Source organism: Bos grunniens, chromosome 2, assembly GCF_055505025.1.
Source record: "Bos grunniens cultivar Pamir isolate PY7600 chromosome 2, Bosgru_T2T1.0, whole genome shotgun sequence".
NCBI classification, from domain to species: Eukaryota; Metazoa; Chordata; class Mammalia; order Artiodactyla; family Bovidae; genus Bos; species Bos grunniens.
In genome coordinates, this window is record NC_141166.1 from 109,639,982 (window position 1) to 109,664,024 (window position 24,043).

The window sequence follows — 24,043 nt, forward strand, 5'->3', positions numbered from 1 at the left end:
AGCCCTCTGGGATTCTCGCGAGAAAAATAGAGAAAATGGCATTCTGGGATTGGTAGTTCTTTTTTTGAGAACAGCCGACCTCGTCAGCTCTACTTCAGAAAAGTATTACAGCTCCTGGAGGACTCGCCTGACTGGCCATTCATCCTTTTCAGATAAAGGTTTCCGCAAAAAAAATATAAATATTGAACTTTAATTGTATTCTGTTGCCAAGTATATAGCCTTTTCTTTAATGCTACAGGTAGCTTAAATAAAACTAAGGCTTCCCTGGTGGCTCAGACGGTAAAGCGTCTGCCTGCAGTGCGGGTCACCCAGGTTCGATCCCTGGGTTGAGAAGATTCCCTGGAGAAGGAAATGGCAACCCACTCCAGTACTGTTGCCTGGAAAATTCCATGGACTGAGAAGCTCCTCAGAGCCTAGTAGGCTACAGTCCATGGGGTTGCAAAGAGTCGGACACGACTGAGCGACTTCACTCACTTAATAAAGCTTATAAAAATACCATTGCTTAATCTGTCTAGTGGCTGAAATATTACTGCTTATTGGCTAATAATAATAACAAATTCCGAAATTTCTTGACTCTGGTTTTAACCCTGTGAATTAAAACAGAAACATGAAAAGGCAGTAACTAATACTGGTAGTCCCAGCCGCAGTAGAAACTCAGCAACACAAAATTTTTAATAGTGAAAGGGAGGGGCAAGATAAGGGTAGGCGATTAATAAATACAAACTACTATGTAAATAATAAACTACAAGAATATTTTATATAGCACAGAGAATATAGCCAATATTTTATGATAACTTTAACTGGAATATAATCTGTAAAAATATTGAAGCATTACCGTTGTATACCAGAAACTAATATAGTTTTGATTTACAATATTTTCAACTATACTTCAGTGAAAAATAATACATAAAAACTTTTTATAGCCAGGATTCTTGCTACTGCTGTCTCTGATTGGCTGTATTGTAGATTAATGTGAAAAGGAGAGTAGTAAGTCAGCGGTAATTTAAGGTTTAAGACAATGATGATGTTGATGGCAGAATTGAAGCTGTCTATTCAGCAGATCTGGTATTTTCAGGGAGAGGTATTGGGAGGAAGAAGCATCATGAGTTATAATTTTAATATGTTGAGTTTGAGAGAATATTGTTGATGATATTAACAAAGCACTAATGTCTTACAGTCAATTTATTTCTTCAATTAATTACAGATAACAGAAGCAGAAGATATTAAGAAGAGGTGGCAAGAATATGCAGAAGAACTGTACAAAAATGATCTTCACGACCCAGATAATCACGATAGTGTGATCACTCACCTAGAGCCAGACATCCTGGAATGTGAAGTCAAGTGGGCCTTAGAAAGCATCACTACGAACAAAGCTAGTGGAGGTGATGGAATTCCAGTTGAGTTATTTCAAATCCTGAAAGATGATGCTGTGAAAGTGCTGCACTCAATATGCCAGCAAATTTGGAAAACTCAGCAGTGGCCACAGGCCTGGAAAAGGTCAGTTTTCATTCCAATCCCAAAGAAAGGCAATGCCAAAGAATGCTCAAACTACTGCACAATTGCACTCATCTCACACGCTAGTAAAGTAATGCTCAAAATTCTCCAAGCCAGGCTTCAGCAATACGTGAACCATGAACTTCCAGATGCTCAAGCTGGTTTTAGAAAAGGCAGAGGAACCAGAGACCAAATTGCCAACATCCTCTGGATCATCGAAAAAGCAAGAGAGTTCCAGAAAAGCATCTACTTCTGCTTTATTGACTATGCCAAAGCCTTTGACTGTGTGGATCATAATGAACTGTGGAAAACTCTGAAAGAGATGGGAATACCAGACCACCTGACCTGCCTCTTGAGAAATTTGTTTGCAGGTCAGGAAGCAACAGTTAGAACTGGACATGGAACAACAGACTGGTTCCAAATAGGAAAAGGATACGTCAAGGCTGTATATTGTCACCCTGCTTATTTAACTTATATTCAGAATACATCATGAGAAACTCTGGACTGGAAGAAGCACAAGCTGGAATCAAGATTGCTGGGAGAAATATCAATAACCTCAGATATTCAGATGACACCACCCTTATGGCAGAAAGTGAAGAGGAACTAAAAAGCCTCTTGATGAAAGTGAAAGAGGAGAGTGAAAAAGTTGGCTTAAAACTCAACATTCAGAAAACTAAGTTCATGGCATCTGGTCCCATCACTTTATGGGAAATAGATGGGGAAACAGTGTCAGACTTTATTTTTTTGGGCTCCAAAATCACTGCAGATGGTGACTGCAGCCATGAAATTAAAAATGCTTACTCCTTGGAAGAAAAGTTATGACCAACCTAGGTAGCATATTGAAAAGCAGAGACATTACTTTGCCAACAAAGGTCCATCTGGTCAAGGCTATGGTCTTTCCAGTGGTCATGTATGGATGTGAGAGTTGGACTGTGAAGAAGGCTGAGCACCGAAGAATTGATGCTTTTGAACTGTGGTGTTGGAGGAAACTCTTGAGGGTCCCTTGGACTGCAAGGAAATCCAACCAGTCCATTCTGAAGGAGATCAGCCCTGGGATTTCTTTGGAAGGAATGATGCTAAAGCTGAAACTCCAGTACTTTGGCCACTTCATGTGAAGAGTTGACTCATTTGGAAAAGACCCTGATTCTGGGAGGGATTAAGGGCAGGAGGAGAAGGGGACGACAGGATGAGATGGCTGGATGGCATCAGTGACTTGATGGATGTGAGTCTGAGTGAATTCCGGGAGTTGGTGATGGACGGGGAGGCCTGGCGTGCTGCGATTCTTGGGGTCGCAAAGAGTCGGACACGATTGAGCGACTGAACTGAACTGAACTGAACTGAACATTTCAACTCTGCAATAAGACTACCTGAGTTTGATTTTGCTAAATGTGATGATGGACTCCACCAATTTGCTAAGTGTGATGATGGGCAAGTTACTTGGTCTCTTTAATCTCAGTTTCATTATCTATAAAGTGAGGGTAATAATAATAATAATATCTTCTTCATATACCCTATGTGAAGACTAAAAGAGAAAATAAATGAGAATACCTTGGACTAGGTCCTTGTAATATAAAATGGTTTCTTGTTAATATGATTTATATACTACCCACTTCCTATTCAATACACTATCCTATTAAACATATATAAATAAGACTTTAAGTAGAACAAAATCTACAGTAGCAAAGAAAGAGAGAAATTGTTGCAATTCGATACTACCTTTAGCTAAGGCGATGCATATAGCTCCCAAAACAAGACAATCACACTACTCATACAATTTTGATTTTAAGGAAACATACATTCTGCTATGTCCAGATAAATACAGAATGCGTCCCTTCTACCCCAATCCAAGTTGAATTAATTAGTATTATCCATTTAATAATTTACCAATATTTCACAAGTGCAATTTTAATCTCAGCACAATGGAAACTAAATTTTTAACAATGATCAGAAAAGAGTTTCAGCAATTTCTTTAGGCCATTACTAATTCAAGATAAATTATTTCTTCAGCTTGAAATAATGCTTGGACCATTTCTCTGATGGAATCTAGACACACATGACTGATCCATGAGCAAATTGGAAAGAGCTCATCAGCAAGGCTTTGAGATATTCAAGACTGACACAGACTACAACTACATCTCTTCCAGTAAGATGAACATCTTATAGCTGACTTATTTTTTTGTCCTCTTTAATGGACTATTTTTGTTAGGTTGACTTCTAGTGTGAGTAGGCAGAAACATCCAGAAAAATCCTCACAGAAGCAAATTCCTTATTATATATGTATACACGTCCTCTTCCTACTGTTTCTCTGTAGCACCCTGCCTAATACGTATGCATATACATTTTGTTTCTCCATTCATCCATTGATGATTATTTAAGCTGTTTCCACCTTTTGGTTATTTTGAATAATGCTGCTATGAACATAGGTGTACAAAGAATATTCAGTTTTAATTTCCCATAATTAAATTTTGGTCTAATTTTTGTTGGGCAGAATAGTTGATGCTAAAAAATACCTACATGAACGTGAAGTTCTACACCTTCTACCTCTCTACTAGTCCCTTCCCTGGTTCCTATTCTTCTCTCTAATCCTGAAATTTAGATGCTTCCTAAAGTCTGTGACTCACTTTTCCTAACAACTTATTTTCCAGGGCAATCTCATCTGATCTCAAATAGATGCCTCTCAGATTCATCTTGTCTTGCCCACTTTTCTGCACTTCAATCACATATTTCTATCTATCTCCTGGTCAGATCACAAAAATCCCTCACTAGTAATATTTCAGAAGCAAACTTTATCATTATCTTGATAAATATTCCCTTTATTTTAATGGCACTGGTGTTTTCCCAGTCCTCAAGTTCAGAATCTTGGGATCTTCCATGATTCCTTTATGGTTAACTGGTTGCCAACACCCACATGAGTGCATACTAGGTTGCTTCAGTCCTTTCCGACTCTTAGCAACCCTATGGACTGTAGCCCTCCAGGCTGCTCTATCTATGGGATTCTCCTGGCAAGAATATTGGAGTGGATTGCCATGCCCTCCTCCAGGGGATCTTCCAGACCCAGGGATCGAACCTGTGTCTCTTAAGTCTCTTGCATTGGCAGGTGGGTTCTTTACCACTAGCGCCACCTACAAAGCCCGCCAATGCCTATAGATTCACCTGTACTCCACCACCCTCACCTTCCCTTTCTTCTATTCAGACCCTTACTTACCTTCAGACTCTTGCCCTCCTGATCTGTTTTGCCTACCATTGCCACAATAATATTCTCAAAGTGCATACTATTTCTCTGTTCAAAACACTCTCAGTGTTCCTTCATTATCTTAAAAATACAGTCCATACTCCTTAGTGGCATTCAAGTCAAATCATTGAATGAAATGGTCTCAAGTTACCATTTTACCCTTATTGTTCAATTGTTTACTTTATATTTTAATAGAAATAAACAGTGAGCCCTGTACTTCTTTAATTTTGCTCATATAGTTTCTGTTTGGGGTTTGAAAATTATTATAAATAATTTATAATATACACAAAAGTTAACAAAATAATACAATGAATCTCTCATATGCCTGTCACAGGGCCCCAGCTACCACCAACCATTGGTCAACCCTGCTCTATCCAGACCCCATCCACTCTCCCAAACAACATGTCATTTCACCCACAAAAATCTCAGTATGCTTTTCTAAAAGATAAGAACTTGTTTTGACATAACCAACAGCATTAGCACATTAAAAAATTACCATTAATTGATTAACATTATTGCAATAAAATCTGTTTTAGAAACACAATTTTGACATTTTTGAGACAACTGAAAATTTTTTAAAGTTTCAGACTTTGAATTGTCTCATAAATATAAAAATGGAGATTTTGTCCTACAGTTTTTAAATGCAATATGTTTCAAATGGAATGTATTTCTCCATTTCATCCTACAACTTTACATTTCTAAATTCTACCCTTTGATCCAGGCTCAGTCACTTGCTACCTCCTCCACATAGGCTTCCCTAATCTCATAAACAGAAAGTTAAATCTGCTTTTCTTCTTGTCGATTTACTTGTCTGTTAGCCCCTAAGGGCAGTATGTTATTTATTTGTGATATTTACTTACATAAATATTTTCCCGATGAGACTATAAACTCCTTGAGGTGTGAGTTATCCCTGTCCTGAACAGTACACGTAAGAATCGTGTCATATACCACTAGTGCTTCTCAAAGTGATGTTCTTCATGCAACAGCAACACCCTCATCTAGGAATTTGCTGGAAATGTCAATTTTCAGACTGACCCCCATTCCTACTGAATTGAAAATTTTGGATGTGGGTCCCAGTGATCAGTGCTTTAGTAAGCCTTCCAGGTTATTCTGATGCACACTAAAGTTGTCCTCCCCTGGAGAAGGAAATGGCAACCCGCTCCAGTATTCTTGCCTGGAAAATTCCATGGACAGAGGAGCCTGGTGGGTTACAGTCCACAGGGTCACAAGACTTGTACACGACTTAATGACTAAACCACAGAGTTTGAGAGTACACATAGTAGAAACTCTTTAGGCCATCTGTAAGGTATGAATCCAGCTATAAAGTGTCTTAACTCTACTTTGGAGAACATGAATAGTACTGCCCGATGGACAACTCCATTGGGTCCTTTGGTGATCCAAGGAAACAGGTTATAGATGTATAGGTCATGATCATTTCTAGAAAAGAATGCATAATGAGACTCGCGGAGGGTGTACCTGGAACATCTGTAGCTGGGTCACTGATAATAGTGTCATTATGGAATGCCAATATTCCTGGGATGCTAGCCAGAGTGGAGGTAATTATTTTCTGAAAGTCACTAGGGTATAAACTCAGTCTGAAATAAATCCATTTTACATTGCAAGGTGACACTGGAGAGATCTCAAACACAATTTATTTTTGAGAAGACAGATAAGCTTGTGGTAAAAAGATAATGACCGTACACAGAGACATTAAAGGTCAGTGCCGCCAAAATAAATTTTTGCTTATTGCCACTACATCAGTGACACAAGCTAAGTCAAATATCTCTGAATGATGTTGTATTACAGTAAGTGCTACAACTTATAGATGAATGGTTCATGTTATAAGAATATATCTTGTGGTTATATAATATTTGGCATGGCAAAGCATATTGCAAAAATTCTAGTCTCTGACTACAAGTTGTAATCTAAGTAAAATAGGCAGTATTTACTGCAAATCCAAATCTTAAGAAAATCTAAATGAGTCAGAATAAGAAAGTTCTGGGTAGAACTGGAATCATTAAACTATTGGAATTAACTAAAAATAAGGCAACAGTACAAGATTTTGAGACTGGCTATAAGATTAAAAGATCTTTTTTATTGAAGTATAGTTAATTGACAATGTTGTGTTTGTTTCTAGTGTCCAGGAAAGTGATACATTCTTCTTCAAATTCTTTTTCATTATAGGTGATTACAAACTACTGAGTTTAGTTCCCTGTACTATACAATTTGTTTATCCTTATTTATCCCTGTACTATACAATTTGTTTATCCTTGTTTATCCCTGTACTATACAGTTTGTTTATCCTTGTTGTCTATTTTTTTATATACAGTATTGTGTATATGTTCGGAGAAGGCGATGGCACCCCACTCCAGTACTCTTGCCTGGAAGATCCCATGGACGGGGGAGCCGGGTGGGCTGCAGTCCATGGGGTCGCTAAGGGTCGGACACGACTGAGCGACTTCACTTTCACTTTTCACTTTCATGCATTGGAGAAGGAAATGGCAACCCACTCCAGTGTTCTTGCCTGGAGAATCCCAGGGACGGGGGAGCCTGGTGGGCTGCCGTCTATGGGGTCGCACAGAGTCGGACACAACTGAAGCGACTTAGCAGCAGCAGCATTGTGTATATGTTAATCCCAAACTTGTAATTTATCTCTGCCCCCAACAAAAAGAAATGTTTTCAATCTAGACATTAAGAGGAAAAATGTTATCAGGACAAATTGTGCTAAGGAGACTGAAAGATTGACGATAACTCTGAAGAGACGGAGGAAATGAAGGGTCCTGGGCATAAGCACCATGGACAGCCACAGGATGGGATTCCTGTGAATTGTCTTAGAAATGGCTTTTCTGGGCTTCACTGATGGCTCAGTGGTAAAAAATTTTCCTGCCAATGTGAGAGACACAGGTTCGATTCCCAATTTGGATTCCAAATGCCATGGAGCAACTAAGCCTGGGGGCCACAACTATTGAGCCTGTGCTCTAGAGCTCTGGAGCTGCAACTACTGAAGCCTTGGAGCCCATGCTCTGCAACAAGAGAAGCAACTGCAACGAGAAGCTCTCATACCACAACGAAGAGGAGCCCTAGATCACCTAGAGAAAAGTCCATGCAGCAATGAAGACCCAACACAGCCAAAAATAAGTAAACAAACAAACAAACAAATAAATAATGTGAATCTTATTTGGTGAATCAATTTGGGAGAAGCCTTGAACTCTACTATCTTTGACTTTGAAATGACCCAGTTTATCAAGAAGACTCTGTTATTGGTGGGAAAAGATACATTTGAAGATCATTAGTAGTGAAAAGAACCAACCTCCTGCATCTCCCTCCTGCTATGACCCACACGGGGTAAGTTCTGGGGAGCATCTCCACCCCAAGCAACTGGTGGCAGATGGCAAACTGAGGAGGACTAAGGAAATGCTTGAAAAGAGATTTCCCATAGGAACAAAATCATAAATACATATACGTGCTGTACAGCTGGAAGCAAATGCTTTACAGGTATAACGGGTCAAGCAAGCATTGTTTTCCTTTTCATCATTTGTCCCATTTGAAATTTTTTTGCAAGAACTGGTTTTAAAATTCCATTAAATTTTATAATTACGTAAGCTATTTACATGATTTCAAATTCAAATCTAAAAAATAAGAGTATTTAAAGAAATCAAGTGTTTCCCACTCCCTACACTGTATTCCCTTCGTTTCTTTATAGATAACCTTAAAACATTTTAAACTGCTTATTTTCCTATTATCTTTAAGCATAAGCAGATGCGTACGTATATTACTTTTTTCTTAGATAAACATTGTCTGTAATTTTCTTTACCTTAAAGAAGCTTTCTTGATCTGGCAACTTTATAATATCATCTCTAAGAAAATGTATTTGGGTTTAGATTAACTGCCTCTTTATAAGTTAGCAGTCACATCAAGTTTTGTTCAATAATCTATTCATTTAAGAAACGTTTGCATGCATGCTTAGCCACTCAGTTGTGTCTGACTCTTTGCAACCCTATGGACGTAGCCTGCTGGTTTCCTCTGTCCATGGGATTTTCCAGGAAAGAATACTGAGGTGGGTTGCCCTTTCCTCCTTGAAGGGATCTTCCTGATTCAGGAATCGAATCTTCATCTCCTGAATTGGCAGGCAGGTTCTTTACCACTGAGTCACTTGAGAAGCCCCAAAAAATATTTACTAAATAACAATAATAGACCTAGGATTAGTTCCAGATTTTGTGGGCTTTAAAACTCCTGTAATGTTGGATCCTCTCTTTGAGAAAAAGAATAAAAAATTGGTATTATTACAACTCGCATCATCACTCAGTAATAAACTGCCATGGCAGGGACCCATGCAAGCTTCTCCAGCATCATGGAAAATCAGATCCTGCATGGGTTTGTGCTAGGGACTGTATTGGTGGTTCACACACACAGAAAACATGATCCCTTATTTTATGGAACTTGTACTGTGCAAGAGGTGCCGGAGAGAGAGATTAAACACAGACGCTCAAGACGAATATACAGTCACACATTGTAATCATGTCTCTGTTAATGGGCTGAATTGCATCCCCCACCCCCACCTCTCTGAAGTCTTATGTTGAATTCCTAAACCACTATAACTAGCAAATGTGACTGTTTCGGAATTAGGGTCTTTAAAGTGGTAAGTAACTAAGTTAAAATGAGGACATTAGAGTTGGGCATTAATGCATTGTGACTCATGTCCTTATAAAAAGAGATTAGGACAGAGTTTCACAGCAGGAAGACCATGTGAGCACACAAGGAGAAGACGCCACCTGCAAGCCAAGGACGGAGGCCACTGAAGAAACCAACCCTGTGACACCTTTATCTTGGACTGGCGGACTCCAATTTCTGTTATCTAAACCACCCAGTCTGATACTGCATATATTAGCTCTAGCAGAGGAATAAAATCCCTACAAGAAAAGAGCGTTGGAGAGAAAGCACTATTAAAGGAATGGTGAGGGAGCTGGTTGGAGAAGCCAATGCCGAGACGTATATATAAGCTAAAATAAGAAAAGATAAAAAGTGATGAACTATGGGAAAGAAACAGATTTAGCAGTTCCTGTTAAGAGGTGAAAGACATCAAGGTGTTTTGCTGTGGTTAATTATCCCATAGTCTACAGAAGCAGAGAGTCCTCAGGAGACAGTCTTTTTAAATTATCCACCTAAGATGAAAAGCTAATGTGCAACCAACTTCCTTACAGTCCACAGACTCTGAAGTACTGAATGAGTAAAGTTAAATTTTTAATTGTAAGACAAAATGTATTTGATATCATTCACATTATAATTTAAGGAAGTTTCTGAAGAAAGAATATGATAAAATTTATGGCTCAAACACATCTTAGAAAAAGAATAAAGCAAAGTAATGTCTTTCTTCATGGTTCATTAAAGAGATTATGGGAATTATAGAAAGTGATTATGCAAAAACAAAAAGGCCAAGAGTACAGACTCTGATTAGTCAAGGCCAATGCCTCACAGAGTCATGATATACCTGAATAAATTGATTTGTCCTTGGCAAGCAAGCACATATCCTCATTTTAACTCAATTAATAATAAGAATTATAGGGACTTTCCTGGTGGTCCAGTGGCTAGAACTTTGCACTCTCAATGCAGGGGGCCCAGGTTCCATCCTTGGTCAAGGAACTAGATCCCACATGCCACAACTAAGTTTGCAACTAAGAATCTCACATGTCACAACTGATGATCCTCCAAACTGCAACGAAGATAGAAGATCCCAAGTACCGCAACTGAGACCCAGCACAGCCAAAGAAATAAATATTAATAAATAAGAATTACAGACTCAGAATCACAGGGAGTCCCTTATTTCTTGGTGGGATGCTGCATAAATTGCTTCTGACATATGCTTATTCAATTTGTCTTGTGAAAGACAGAGTATACAAATGGACAATGGCCAGACCAAATGTAACAACAGAACTCTGATCCATAACATCTGAAGCAAAATGCCCAGAGTGCTCAGAACTTGGTCAATGACGGCCAGTTTTTTTGCCCCTGCCTTCAACTCAGGACCAACCAGAGAAAGCCAAATGGTTTCCCAAACCGATCACCTAAGATGCTCTACTTCTAGAAGCTCATCTCCAGATTACACACGCCACCAACCACCTTTTATCAGAGCAACCCTGAGGCCTGCCTTCCTTTTTTTTTTATAAAGTGTTTCCAATCCTCTGTCCACTTTTGTGTTTTTGTCAGATGCATGAGATGGTGGCTGGTCCTTGCTATAGCAAGCAGAATAAATAATCTCTGTTTGCTCTCATCTGAGTAAATTTAATTTATTTGGTGGTGCTAGTCTTAAAGATGGAGAAGGCAATGGCACCCCACTCCAGTACTCTTGCCTGGAAAATCCCATGGATGGAGGAGCCTGGTAGGCTGTGGTCCACGGGGTCGTTAAGAGTTGGACACAATTGAGCGAATTCACTTTCATGTTTCACTTTCATGCGTTGGAGAAGGAAATGGCAACCCACTCCAGTGTTCTTGCCTGGAGAATCCCAGGGATGGGGGAGCCTGGTGGGTTGCAGTCTATGGGGTCGCACAGAGTTGGACATGACTGAAGTGACTTAGCAGTCTTAAAGAACCTGCCTGGCAATGCAGGAGACATAAGAGATACAGGTTTGATTCCTGGGTCAGAAAGATCCCCTGGAGATGGAAATGGCAACCCACTCCTGTATTCTTGCCTGGAGAATCCAATGGACAGTGGAGCCTGGCAGGCTGTGGTCCATAGGGTCACAACGAGTCAGACACGACTGAAGCAACTTAGCACAGCACAATTTATTTCAATGCATGACTATTCCCAGAGAAGAAAACATATGCTGGGTCCCAGGACCATCAGCAGCAGATGGGCATCAGCGCTCCCCATAAGCTCTGGAGGGACCCATCTTTGTGCCACTTTATATTTTCTCCAGGGAAGATGTCAGCAACTGGGAAGTTAACAGTAGCCACTGAGTACCCACAACTGTGTCCCTGTTGTCAAATGATGGGATGAGCCATCCAACAATTCCAAGTGGTGACTGTATCTGTGAAGTCCTCTTAGTGATCAAGCAGCTGACCAGATGTGGTTCAGTGCCAACAAATCAGGATACAGGGAAACTGGAGGTCTGGGTGGTTGAAAACATTTGAAACGAGCTGGTTATAGCATTCAGTTCAGTTGCTCAGTCGTGTCTGACTCTTTGTGACCCCATGAATCGCAGCATTCCAGGCCTCCCTGTCCCTCACCAACTCCCGGAGTTCACTCAGACTCACGTTCATCGAGTCAGTGATGCCATCCAGCCATCTCATCCTCTGTCGTCCACTTTTCCTCCTGCCCCCAATCCCTCCCAGCATCAGAGTCTTTTCCAATGAGTCAACTCTTCACATGAGGTGGCCAAAGTACTGGAGTTTCAGCTTTAGCATCATTCCTTCCAAAGAAATCCCAGAGCTGATCTTCTTCAGAATGGACTAGTTGGATCTCCTTGCAGTCTAAGGGACTCTCAAGAGTCTTCTCCAACACCACAGTTCAAAAGCATCAATTCTTCGGCGCTCAGCCTTCTTCACAGTCCAATTCTCACATCCATACATGACCACTGGAAAAACCATAGCCTTGACTAGACGGACCTTTGTTGGCAAAGTAATGTCTCTGCTTTTGAATATGCTATCTAGGTTGGTCATAACTTTCCTTCCAAAGAGTAAGCATCTTTTAATTTCATGGCTGCAATCACCATCTGCAGTGATTTTGGAGCCCCCAAAATAAAGTCTGACACTATTTCCACTGTTTCCCCATCTATTTCCCATAAAGTGATGGGACCAGATGCCCAATAGCATTAGCTATTATTTATTTTGCAGCTGTTTAAAAATTTCATCAATATTGGCCTTAAGAAGCCAAGACAAGGCTTAGATTGAGAAAAATATTGCTCTGGAAACAAAATTTCATTTCCAAGCAGGCCTCCCATACTAAAAAAATTGACCTGGGCAGTTACTTGTTCATTTCCTCATCCCTAAAATGAAGACCTCTGTGAAGTTAAAATTGGGTAATAAGATGGAGTAGTTTTTTTATTATGATTTTTTATTAATTTGGCTGTGCCAGGTCTTAGTTGCAGCATGTGGGATCTAGTTCACTGACCAGAGATTGAACCAGGCCCCCTGCCTCGGGAGCACAGAGTCTTGGCCACTGGATCACCAGCAAAGTCCCCAGATGGAGTATTTTTAAAGGTAAATAACTGGCAGATCATAAATGCAAGACATTCTAAAGCACAACTGAGTTTTCAGCACAATTAATTGTATCCCAAACATCCCTCAGATCAGATTAGCACAGTAGTGGGAGAATGAGAGTGAATATAATTCATAGTCTGTAGTCTGCCCGAGGGGAGAGCAAAACCTGGGGAGAGCCAGTGCTGGCAGACTACTTCCTGGCTCTCCTCCCACTGCAGTAGAAATATTAAAGGAGACTGTGAGGTTCTCACCATGGACAGAGATTAATACTCATTTCCTGGAAGACATTTAAAGACACTTTCTGAAAAGTGATCTGATGCCATTTGCAGTCCTGCTTAGTGACTGTCAGACCCAAGTTCTCACACATAGAAGCCAGGCTGTATTTTAAGCTCTTTTTGGGAGAGAAGCACAGAAAACCCAGTGAGCAAAGTTGCCATTACTATGCCCTATTTCATGAGAAGTGCGCTTCAATTACCTCCACTGCTTTACCTCTTCTGGAGATTAGGGTTTTCTTTCATTCTAGAGATAGAGTCTCCGAAGACTTGACAAGATACATCACTTAGTGCAAAAATCTAATGTAATGGGAAATCCAATTAAGCCCAATAGTTGACATATTAAATGTCAGTGCAGCTTCTTTCAGGTAGACTTTTGGCAGAGGGAGGGGTTTAAGGCCAAAAGGAGAACAAGCTATGTATGAATTGCTTTATATCAGTGATTTCAACCCTAACTGCACATTGCAATCATTTGGAAAGTATTTTTAAAATGCTAATGCCTAACTTCCATAACCAGAAATTTAATTTATCTGGGAAAGGCATAGAATTTTTTAAAAAGCACCCCAAAAGACTGGTCAGTCAAAACATTTCCTCCAAGAGAAGCAAAGAGTCTAGGGAGGTACCTGTAGACACTGGATCCCCATAATAAGGTGCCATTAAATGATGGGGCCAGTCCTGGGGCCACGGCTGAGTTTTCTAAATTTGCTGGCGTATTGAATGCTTATTTAACTTTTATGCAGAGTTGCTGCTGCTAAGTCACTTCAGTTGTGTCTGACTCTGTGCGACTCCATAGATGGCAGCCCACCAGGCTCCCCCGTCCCTGGGATTGTCCAGGCAAGAACACTTGAGTGGGTTGCCATCTCCTTCTCCAATGCACGAAAGTGAAAAGTGAAAGTGAAGTCACCGTCACTGTCACACGCTCAGTTTTGTCCAACTCAGGCTCCTCCATCTGTGGGATTTTCCAGGCAAGAGTACTGGAGTGGGATGGAGTACATCATGTGAAATGGTAGGCTGGATGAAGCACAAACTGGAATCAAGATTACCAGGAGAGATATCAATTACCTCAGATATGCAGGGCTTCCCTGATAGCTCAGTTGGTAAAGAATCTGCCTGCAATGCAGGAGACCTGGGTTCAATCCCTGGGTTGGGAGGATCCCCTGGAGAAGGGAAGGCTACCCACTCCAGTATTCTGGCCTGGAGAATTCCATGGACTATATAGTCCATGGGGTTGTAAAGAGTCGGACATGACTGAGCAACTTTCACTTTCACTTTTCAGATATGCAGATGACACCATCCTTATGGCAGAAAGTGAAGAGGAACTAAAGAGCCTCTTCATGAAGGTAAAAGAGGGGAGTGAAAAAGCTGGCTTCAAACTCAACATTCAAAAACTAAAATCATGGCATGCAGTCCCATCACTTCATGGCATATAGATGGGAAAACAATGGAAACAGTGACTGACTTTATTTTCTTGGGCTCTGTCATACGAGCAACTCTCCCATGCTCTCAATTGTTTTTGCTAGCCAATAAAAATATGCCTCATTCCTAACAGTTCTACCATCTAGTAGACCTACTACTCAGTAATCTCCATATCTGCTTTCTGGCCTCACAGTCGAAAAATAACACATTTCCTTCCAGATTTCATAAACTCCATGTATTTTCTTCTCTGTTCCACATCTCTCATATTATTCTCTTTGCTAATAAGGAAATAGTAAAATATTTTTATTTAAACATCTGCAATCAGAAAATACTGTCATATCATATAAACTTTTCATGCCTAGATATTTACTCATCTGTTTTCCTGAAAGACCCAATAAAATAGTCAAAGAGCCACAGTCTATTTTAAATTAAAATGCATTGCTTTAAGGGCTATTTGACATGCAGTAATTATTTACATAGTCTTCTAGTGAAGCACAGAAATTGCTAATGTCTCTGCCCTTGAAGGAAATGAACCGTGCAAAAATTTCAAGCAAACATGATCCAACTGTTCACACAAAAGACAGACTGCATAAGAAATGCATTGTGTCTCTACCCAAATTTCCCCTCGACTTGCCACCGATCCGCATTTACTTCACCTCTTTAGCATCAATTAAAATCATAAAGTAGTTGAACTTTTCAGCAGAGGACAGACATGCCCTCTCCACAGATGGTCAGTATCACATGTCACAGTAATGGCTGGACACGCCAAGAGAGAAACGCATAAAAATGGTAGAACTCAGAGCACTTCAGCTCCGCTCACTCTATGTTTAGAACTGCCTCTCTTTCAAGATGGATTTCCTTCATAGGAATGGAGTGCTCGTTATTCAGCATTTGCAGAAGGACTACCGAGCTTACTACAATTTTCTAAATTTTATGTCCAATGTTGGAGATCCCCGGAATATCTTTTCTATTTATTTTCCACTTTGGTTTCAACTTAATCAGACAGTTGGAACTAAGATGATATGGGTAGCAGTCATTGGGGATTGGTTCAATCTTATTTTTAAATGGTAAGCCTTCTGTTTTGTTTCATTCTTCATAAAGCTTCTTCTTAAATTTGTAGCTTTGGCTTAATGATCACATTTCAGATGTGTACAGTTTTACTTGGATGATCTTTCAAACATACTGGTTAACTTGAAACACCTATTCGTAAACAGAACTTACAAAAAAGCATAGAAGTCTATACTTTATCTGACTTAGAAGTAAATTCCAAAAGCCTATAACATATATGGTATGATTAACCAAGAAGTGAATTAAACGAATTGCACCATAATGAACAGATTAATAATTCCAAGGACCACTTTGATATTTTCAGTCTAAGTATCCAAAGCACTGAAAGACTTCCCTTGCAAGGAAGAAAGTCCCTGTTTTTATTGGAAACTAGGATCCCAAACTCCATATGACTCATCCTCTATAATGAGACACAGACCAGAACTTAAATTCTTTCAAAGTCTCTCAATAATGAGCTTTCCTCATCAACAGTCTGCTTGAGTCATTTTTATAGGAGAGAATAGCTAGTCTCCAATTAAGTAACAACTGTGTGTTTAAATATATATGCATATTTATATTTCTTTAAATACAGGATATTATTTGGTCATCGGCCTTACTGGTGGGTCCAAGAAACTCAGATTTACCCAAATCACTCAAGTCCATGCCTTGAACAGTTCCCCACTACATGCGAAACAGGTCCAGGTAAGCTGTTAAAGCAGCCTCAGGTTACTAAAGATATTCCAACAGATAGCCATTGTACATGATTATCATCTAATAACTGTACAATATCATAGAGGGTTTTAAAGAAAATGGCATGGGTGAGGATGCTAAAAGTTCATAAACAAAAATTGCTAGTGAAAAGGGTAAAACTTTTATGAGTAAGAAAATTTCATTTTTAAAAAATTTGTAAAAGGATAAGTTAAAAGAATATTCCCCAAATGATTTTATTCTTGGCATTTTTTTTTTTTTTTTGGAAGGAGGTCATGGTCTGATATAGAAACAAACAAAAGACAATTAACTAGAACACATTTTTTAAAAACTATATTAAAATACTGGAAATGCTGATTTATCTGCTGCTGTGCACCTTTCAAAGTTATTGTAGATCTGAGAATCACATAAATGAGACAACAGACAGGGTTTCTGTAAGAAAGGTAAGGACTTCCTGGTATTACTATTGCCTGCCGAAATTCTCTTTAATCGTAGAGTTACTTCTTTCCACTTTGCTTTTTCTCTTGTGTATACAGTACATCAGTAGACTTCTGGGTCCACTCTCTCATAAGTAAGATTTTGTATGAGTATAAAATCTTTACTATGAGAGTTGAATTTAAGATTATAAAAAGTTTTAAATATATATATATAAGGTAAATTGCATATTGTTTTACTTTGTAAGATTGTGTTATATTGTACCTCCACACAGTTTTGTTACATAGCCTCAAATTATTGGCATTTGACATCCTGAGACTAACCTTGAATACAGTGAATGTGTAAGTTCCTAATAAGTTTTTGGAATATCTTTTTTTTTTTTTTAACTACCAAAAAAGTAGGCATCCATCTGTTATAGTACTTATCACTCTATAGTATTATTAATATTATTATTAATACTACTAATATTACATAATTATTATGGTATTATTGGTATTAGTAGTAGTAGTAGTAGTAGTAGTTATTTAATATCTGACTCCTCCAATAGACTGTGCATTCCATCATGTCAGGGATGCTATGTATTTTATCTTTGTGAAAACAATGCAGGATGGATGGATGGATGGATAGTATCTGGGACAATTGAAATGCTGCTGCTGCTGCTAAGTCACTTCAGTCGTGTCCAACTCTGTGTGACTCCATAGACGGCAGCCCATCAGGCTCCCCCATCCCTGGGATTCTCCAGGCAAGAACACTGGAGTGGGTTGCCATTCAATTGAAATGCTACTTTGGTTTATCCCAGAACGTCCCAGCACATGCTCTGTCTTATGAGACATTTTCTGGAAAAGAAAAAAAGAAATACTACATTTTACATTCATTCCTTGAAGTTTTCCAATACATGAAACATATAAAAAGCCCTGATAATTTCTGTTTAAGAAATCAATTTGAAAGAAAGAGATCCATAAGTCATAGATTTGTCTTTATTTAAACTGGTGTTTTTCAAAAAGAGACTCAATGAATTAAGCTCAATGAATCTCCACTTGGTAAAAACTCAAGGAGTACATCAAAACAAAGTGATTTTTTAAAAAAAGATCTAGTGACATGGGAAAGACATTCTGGGAGTAGAAAGGCTTTCTGTCTGCAGATTTATTCTGCCAGGATTGATGCCACTTTGTAGCTTCCCTTTTCCATTTAATGACAAAGACTCCTAGTGCAGCAACCAGTCACAAGATGGGCATGGGGCTAGCTAGTACATAGCAGTTAGTTGGGAAATCAGACACAGCAGTGATAGCTTTAATATGTTTGACTTTTCAGCCCAAAGAAAATAAGCTGATTCAAGATTCAATCCAAGTACTTCAATTTTGTCATCAGTTAAAAACAATTAGATATGAAGAATGACTAAGGATGTGGCAGATTTTTTGATGCAACAGCCCGAGTTCTTAATTAGACTTGAACATTTTGATTTCTGGACTTCAATGAACTTGAATAACCTGGGGAAATTTTTTGAAATGGTATTTGACTCAATTTTCTTTATTTCTACCCATTACTAAACAGTACATACAGCCTATGTCCTATGGCTTTTTTCTGAGTTATTTGTAATATTCATGGCTAATATGCTATTCTATTGTCCATTTCTGATAGTTGTACTCTATTAACCACCTTTCAAATGGATTGCCACTTTCTTGTTGCAGGAAGTCCATCTGGCCATGCGATGGGTTCATCATGTGTCTGGTATGTCATGGTGACAGCGGCCCTGAGCCACACCGACAGTCAGATGGATAAGTCTTTTATCACTCTGCACAGGTCAGCTTTGCTCCAATCTCTGTAGCCCTGGAACATGACAGTTTTAAACACAGAAAGTCTTTTTAAAAATTCAGTTTAGTGTAATTTTAGTTATTAAAATGTGCTTATTCAATTCTATCATAGCCAACTTAGCAAAATGAATAGGAGATTAATATTTTGCTTTTAAGATAATATCCTAATTAGCTCACAATGATTACCACATTACAGGGTTGGAAATGTTTAATTGATTAATGACTTTTTAAATGTGCTTTTGGGGTCCCCATAATACTATACTCACTTTAGTAGTTCATAAATAAGTCATCTGAAATTATATAAGGAAGTATTTTTCCATGCACATTCCCTTACTTTAAACAAATTTTTGAGAAGCCTCATTCCCCTCGAATACATTGGTTACTTTAGTATAATTATGCTTTCTTCTTTGACTAACTAGTGATTTTGACATAAATAACATATATTCTAGCTTTAAATATTATGCAATCTTTTAATTTAAAACATCCAGAAGCAAACTTAAATTCTAATGTTAGTAGATTTAATGTTAGTAGATTCATAACATTCTGAAAGGCCTAGACCTTTAAATTATTCAAAATTTTTATACTTTTTCCTTCTTTTCTTTCCTGATATACTTTAACTATCATTAAAATAATTTTGAGCATCACTTTAATCATAAATTATTAGGCAGTCTGAGATAAGATTCTCCAGTTAATTGCATAAAAGCTACTATAAGATACACCATTACATTAAAGTTCTTTATAATAAAGAATTTCCAAGTTCCATCTCATATTCCACTTTTCAGAGTAATATTGGGTAATATACAAAACAAATAACCAAAGGAATTTGGGCATCTTTAAAGTTTATCCTAATGAGACTGTGACCTGTATGCCTTAAGGTATTCATTATCCAATCCAAAACAACAATGGTAAAAAACGTGTTGTCATCTTTAAAAATTAGCATTTTCTATCCATAGACAATTTTTCAAAGTAGGAATCTAGATAAGCCTTTCCTTTTCTCTGTAGCTCATTTTCTCCTCCAGTTCCTGGAAAATTATTTGTTTGTTCTCAAAAAAAAAATTCTCAACTCTTCTTTGATTCTTATAACTGCATCATTTCGTTGATCCATCAAAACATACTGAGTGCCCACACCTTACCTAAATATTACTACATCCTTGTTGATTCTTCTTCCATGTGGATACACCCTGCTTATTTTCTCTTTGAAAGTCTTGTTTCTCTCTATTCCTTAACTTTTCAATATCCAAAATTTAGTCCAATTATCAGGGACAAATCATTCAGAACCATCAAGGATTCCTAGAACTCATTATTGCTAATATTTTTTATTAAAATGATGAACATTGCTTGGACTTAAATATTTTTATAAGTTTTCTGCATACTACTGCTTCTAACTCAACATATATAACCCATAGGTCACTTTCTGTTTATTATTTTCTACGTGTCAAAAACCAAGGAACCAGGACTCTTGAGAGCTTGAGAGTCTTGAAATTAAACCCAATGAAAACTTGCCCTTGATGGAATGCCTGTGTGCTTTTCATCAGATTGGCAGCTGCCTCTTCTGTGAGTTTTCTTCAAGCAAAGAGACGTTGAGAGAGGAAAGAGGAGGCACATATGACAGGGAGTAAAAATATATATAATTTATTCTAGACCACTGTAAATATTAATAATTCCCCCAAGCTTGAATTTCCCTTCATTAGAATAATTATCAGGATGCCAAGTCGGTTTCTTTTTACAGCATTTATTAAAATTTCACAATATAGCCTAGCACTGGTTCAGTTTAATGCATCAATAAATATAGAAACATCTGTTAAAACATTTGAAATCCTATGGAGTGCAAACAAAATTGAAAGACCCTCTAGAATTATGATATTACATCACAGCTAGAAGATTCCTCTATGAAAGATCATCTGGTGTCAACCCCCCGCCCATTTTTATGAGTGATACAATTTCTTTGCTTTTTATGCTTGTCTCTATTTTTCCATCGTAGACTGACTTGGTCATTTCTTTGGAGTCTCTTTTGGTTGATTCAAATCAGTGTCTGCATCTCCAGAGTATTCATAGCAACACATTTTCCTCATCAAGTTATTCTTGGAGTAATTGGTGGTAAATATGGTCACCTACCTTTTGTTGTATCATTGAAAGCTTTAGTGTCCTTTGTTTTATGTTGTCAGATTCTCCCTGCTAACTGATTCCCCAAACTCAGGTAATTCTATCAAGCCACTGATATTTAATGCTGCCCTAGGAGCTTAAGTGGTTCTTCATATCTCTCAAATTCTCCATACAGGCAATGGTACACATTCTCACTCAAAAGTATAAGCACATAATCTCTTGGTGACACGGTTGGGTTTCTCTAAAGTGTGACTAGTGCTGAGTCCAACTCCCGAACCACCACGAAGGACAGTGTGCTTGTGTCTTGGTTTGGGAGACTTAATAATGGCCTTCCAACCTGCACACCGTGTCACTCCCTCAGAAACACCTGCAGTGATTATTACCTAACTGTGGACTTCATTCAGCAGCTGCTTTGTATTTCCACCAGCATTCACAATGATCGAGTTTCCGCTTTTCAACTCCACATATCTTTCAAAGGCTCTCTACATTAACTGGCTGTGGCAATTGAAATATTAATTGCAAGCACCTAGATCAGTTCTCCAGAGAAGGCAATGGCAACCTACTCCAGTGTTCTTGCCTGGAGAATCCCATGGACAGGGGAGCCTGGTGGGCTGCTGTCTATGGGGTCAGACAGAGTCGGACATGACTGAAGTGACTTAGCAGCAGCAGCAGCAGATCAGTGCTCTGCCTATAAAGTGGGTTGTCACTCAGTGCCCTGGACTCCTGAAAATCCCCCCTGTGCTAATGCGGTTGGGTAAAAGACCATGGGAAAAGTGAGGTTTCAGTTACTGCCTTAAAAAAACAGGTTTTGGAAAATAGATAGAATCTAGGTTTCTACAGCCCTTTATCATTGAAAACTGTGGCTAAATTCTTTAACGCAGAGAGGAATGATTCCTGAGAGTCTCAAAGGCACACAGTTCTGCTCAGTGTTGCTTTCCAATCCCCAGGCGTCCTGGTAGCGGAGGTCTTTGAATACACTCCAGGTATCCAAACAGCCAGCCTGAGCGTATACCTGAAGACCAACCTGTTCCTCTTCCTGTTTACACTTGGCTTTTACCTGCTGCTCAGACGTCTTGACATTGACCTGCTGTGGTCCGTGCCCATAGCCAAGAAGTGGTGCGCCAACCCCGACTGGATCCACATTGACACCACACCTTTTGCCGGACTTGTGAGAAACCTCGGGGTCCTCTTTGGCCTGGGCTTTGCAATTAACTCAGAGATGTTCCTCAGGAGCTGTCGAGGAGAAAACGGCTACAGGCTGAGCTTCCGGCTGCTCTGTGCCCTGGTCTCGCTGACCACCCTGCAGCTCTACCACTTCATCAAGATCCCCACTGACACCGAGTATTTGTTTTACGTGCTGTCTTTCTGTAAAAGTGCGTCCATCCCACTGACCGTGGTTGCCCTGATTCCCTACTGTATTCATATGTTAATGAAACCAAGTGCCAAAAAGCTTAATTAGAATTGTGTGGAGGGCTGGTGCCTGTGGCCCCAGGATGACACTACCCATGCTCACATAGGACCAGCAGAGCAGAGAGAAACTGGAGGCTTCCAGCTGGAGGTCACAAATGGCAGCCATAAGACCCAGTCCATTCACATATATGTTTAGTCTGGCCTTCAGAGTTACCTGTGTTCCCCCGTCTTTTAGAGTGTATGTTAGTCAATCATTCCTGTTTGGCTTTTTGTGACCCCTACATCCCCCACAGGGATGGTAGCCTGCTAGGCTCCTCTGTCCATGGAATTCTTCAGGCAAGAATACTGGAGTGGGTAGCCATTCCCTTCTCCAGGGGATCTTCCCCACCTAGGGTTTAAACCCTGGAACTCCTGCACTGCAAGCAGATCCTTTACCCCTGAGCCCCCAGAGAAGCCCTAAATTTAGATTAGCTGCCAATATTTTAAAACCAGGATATTTGACATAAAAGTTTGAATTTCTGTATTTTCCTGAATAATATGACTGTCTGGTCACACAGGGCCTGCATTCCCACCCGGAGACAGTCCACTGCAGCTGACTGTCACCAGAAGGAGACATGCACTCTGCATGCTGTCACTGTTTTCAGTACCTTAGAGAACCACCAGTATCTGAAAACTATCATCGTAAAGTCAGGTTGCTTCTGGCTCCTGTGGGCATTTTAATGGCAGTCAGATCTGATCCCCTCAGTGATTAGATAAGGAAATGGAGATTCATTCAGGTGAAAAAACTCACTGGTATCACACCACCATCAGAACATTAGAACCCAATCTTCTGACACGTATTTACATGACACTGTATTTTGTTTCTTCAAGAGGTAAAAATCTATAGGAATGAATGCTTTTACATAGGTTCTATGATGTTTGCCATGCAAGTTGGTAATTTTTCCAGAAATGACCTTAAAATATCGTATCCTGTTTGACTTATATCAGGTATGCTGGGTACGGATGGGGCCAGCAGTAGCTCTAGTTATGGTTACATATCCACAGGGAAGGAAATAGGCTGGGTTACTTTCTGGACTTGAATCTCTTCTTAACTCTTGGTCTCTGTTTTATGGGAGTACTTTCCAACATTTTAATAAACTCTTCTGAAGACTCTCTGCTGAGAACATTATTTACTCCACCCCAAAGGTTTATCTCTTCATTACATCATCCTTATATGTTATTTTTAGGAGCTAATCTTTCAAAACCAGGGAAATCGAGTGCCTTCCTGTAGGTCATGCTCTAACCCAGGAAAATTGTGAAATGCTTATATTTATTAGTTGAGTTCTGCATATACTGAACTGTGATGAAAATATACAGCTTTACTTTAGAAAGTTATTATTGATGGAATGCTAACATACTAAAAGTTTTTCAGTAAATTTGTTTCCCCTTCATTGGACCTAGTAATTCTAAACTTTAAGTTGATAACTATTTCATTTCAATCAAGTACATTCTGAGTCAGATTTTGCTACATATTGTAGTGACCTGTGATCTGCCACAATGCTTTATGTAACTCTTCTGAAGAATACCAATATATGAATTATTTTAGATATTATATTAAATAATCCATAAATATGTATGAAAACACCAGTTCCAGCAAGTGCTATTTGACAAAATATTATTTGAGGCTAACAAAACCTCTCAAAATCAAAGTAATTATTTGTCCCTTTCTAAGTGTGAAGATCCAACCAGTCCATTCTGAAGGAGATCAGCCCTGGGATTTCTTTGGAAGGAATGATGCTAAAGCTGAAACTCCAGTACTTTGGCCACCTCATGTGAAGAGTTGACTCATTGGAAAAGACTCTGATGCTGGGAGGGATTGGGGGCAGGAGGAAAAGGGGACGACAGAGGATGAGACGGCTGGATGGCGTCACTGACTCGAT

The 24,043-nt window shown here is 39.2% G+C and overlaps 1 protein-coding gene across 1 annotated transcript; it reads left to right on the top strand.

Annotated features, from left to right (window-relative positions):
- The first annotated feature begins 15,459 nt into the window (after nucleotides 1–15,459).
- G6PC2 (glucose-6-phosphatase catalytic subunit 2) lies at nucleotides 15,460–22,173 on the top strand. The gene is made up of 5 exons (XM_086363727.1): nucleotides 15,460–15,677; nucleotides 16,250–16,359; nucleotides 18,489–18,600; nucleotides 20,593–20,708; nucleotides 21,662–22,173. Exons 1-5 carry the CDS (start codon nucleotides 15,460–15,462, stop codon nucleotides 22,171–22,173), a joined length of 1,068 nt encoding a protein of 355 aa, XP_086219853.1.
- Nucleotides 22,174–24,043: the final 1,870 nt, after the last annotated feature.